This window comes from Stegastes partitus, unplaced genomic scaffold, assembly GCF_000690725.1.
Source record: "Stegastes partitus isolate 25-593 unplaced genomic scaffold, Stegastes_partitus-1.0.2 Scaffold418, whole genome shotgun sequence".
NCBI lineage: Eukaryota > Metazoa > Chordata > Actinopteri > Pomacentridae > Stegastes > Stegastes partitus.
In genome coordinates this window covers 564,923-566,757 of record NW_007578149.1, presented here as the reverse complement: position 1 = coordinate 566,757, position 1,835 = coordinate 564,923, and the positions used below count along the sequence as shown (strand labels likewise).

At 46.5% G+C, this 1,835-nt stretch overlaps 1 protein-coding gene across 1 annotated transcript in view; it reads right to left on the bottom strand.

Annotated features, from left to right (window-relative positions):
• Positions 1-6: 6 nt before the first annotated feature.
• Positions 7-1,835, bottom strand: part of tmc4 (transmembrane channel-like 4) — a 17,711-nt gene continuing 15,882 nt past the window's right edge. Inside the window, exons 6-10 of the mRNA XM_008285842.1 lie at positions 1,628-1,811; positions 1,410-1,540; positions 1,172-1,327; positions 460-538; positions 7-355 (exon numbers count right to left, since the gene is read on the bottom strand). Of these exons, the coding sequence (XP_008284064.1) occupies positions 269-355; positions 460-538; positions 1,172-1,327; positions 1,410-1,540; positions 1,628-1,811 (637 nt within the window). The 3' untranslated portion in view covers positions 7-268. The remainder of the gene's footprint in view (positions 356-459; positions 539-1,171; positions 1,328-1,409; positions 1,541-1,627; positions 1,812-1,835) is intronic.

Below are 1,835 nucleotides of genomic sequence, written 5' to 3'. Positions count from 1 at the left end.
TCTCAACTGTACAAATCTTTTTTTCATGGACAGACCAAAGGAATGAGCTTGCAGATGCATTGAAGATGCATGAAATGTGTAGAATTTAACCCAATATCTTAGGTAGGTTGATAATAAGCAGGTTTTAATTTCAATTTTTTAAGTGTTTCTAAAGAGCTGATGAACATCTGTGGTGCATTAAAGCAGACTGAGTCCTTCCAGCCGGCTCGTCATGTTGTTCAGATCATAGAGACGGTTGTGTGACGTGAACGTGGTCCTGATGTCGTGTTCAGAGTCCTGCGCTGTCTTCTGCTATCTGGAGTTGTCGTCGCAGCTTCTCGTACTGTTTGACCAGAAACTGCTTGTCTCGGCCCTCCTGTGAACCAAACGCCAGCGGGTTTAAAAGCCTGCAGGTTTGCTTTCAGCGTCCAACTCGCTGATTTATATCAAGACTGTAAAAGGTAAAATCCAACAACGTACCAGTTTAAGCTGAGTTCTGAGCAGTGCAACAGTTTTGCCGTAGACAGACGCTAAGGCGATGACGTAGCACAGCACCACACTGCCAGGAGAGACGACATGAAAGAACCATGAAACACAAGATGAACTCCACATAAAGTCTGCATCCTGTGTATGTACGGTGTCAACAACTTTGCATTTGTTGTTTAAAGACTGTGTTTGCACTGAACTTGGGCTTTCTGTTATTTTTGCAATAAAACTCTCACGTTCTTTTACACATAACATAGCTGTGCACATTAAACACTCGTTTTCCTTCTGCTGTCACTTTTACATGTTCTCTATTCTGTGTCAAAGCAAAGAGTCAAATTACTTCTATGTGTTCATGTACTCGGCCAATAAAGTCGATTTTTTTGCTGAGTTTACAGAACGACACCGTTTATCAGCGCCGCAAATAACGATTATTTCCATTGGTGATCATTTTCTGGGTTATTAATTTGTTATTTGGTCTCCAAAATGTCAGAAAATGGTGAAAAGTGTGGATCAGTGTTTCCTCGAATGTCTTGTGTTGTCCACAGATATTCAGCTAACTGTCACAGAGGAGGAGAGACACCAGAAAATATGAACACTTAAGAGTCACAGAGTTGAGACTGTTGTTATTCTAAGAAATGAATGGATGATCAAAACAGCTGACAACTGATGTATCTGCTCTGTATGCCGGTGTGATGATGCTACTCACCATGACAGAGTGAACAGAGGGATGCTGAAAGCCTGCGAGCCGACGAAGAAGAGAAACTCCTGAGCGACGTCAGGCAGGTTGTAGAAAGAAGTCGGAACAGTCGACCACATGTTGGGGAGGAATCGGAAAGGACCGCAAGCCAAAGAGGGATGGATCCTGTTCGGAAAGAAGGAAACAAGATTGTTGTCACACAAACCCCTCCGACAGAACTCCACCGTCTGCGGCCGTCGGCACTCACACAGCCAGGCTGTAGATCATGACCAGCGTGGCGAGGCCGAGGCCCAGCAGCAGCACGAACAGGAAGAAGAAGTTGGAGGTGGTGGACCGGAACGTCTTCACGGCTGGTCGACAGTTCTGGAAGAGTGTGATCTGCACAGGAACAGACAAAGAGTGAAGCCGGATGAGAAACCAAAGCAGCAGGATCTGTGAGAGATGTCGGCCGAGGCGAAGCGTCACCTTCTTGCAGTAGAAGAGGCAGACGAACTTGATGGTGTTGATGAGCGGCAGCAGAGGACAGAACAGAGCTCCGGTCCAGACCACAGTCTGACCGTAAACCAGCCCCAGAACGTTGGAGGGAACCACAAACTCCTGCCGACCGAACCACTGCGTCAGCCTACTGGACCAGTTATCCACCAGCATCCTGACAGACGACACAGAAGGACAC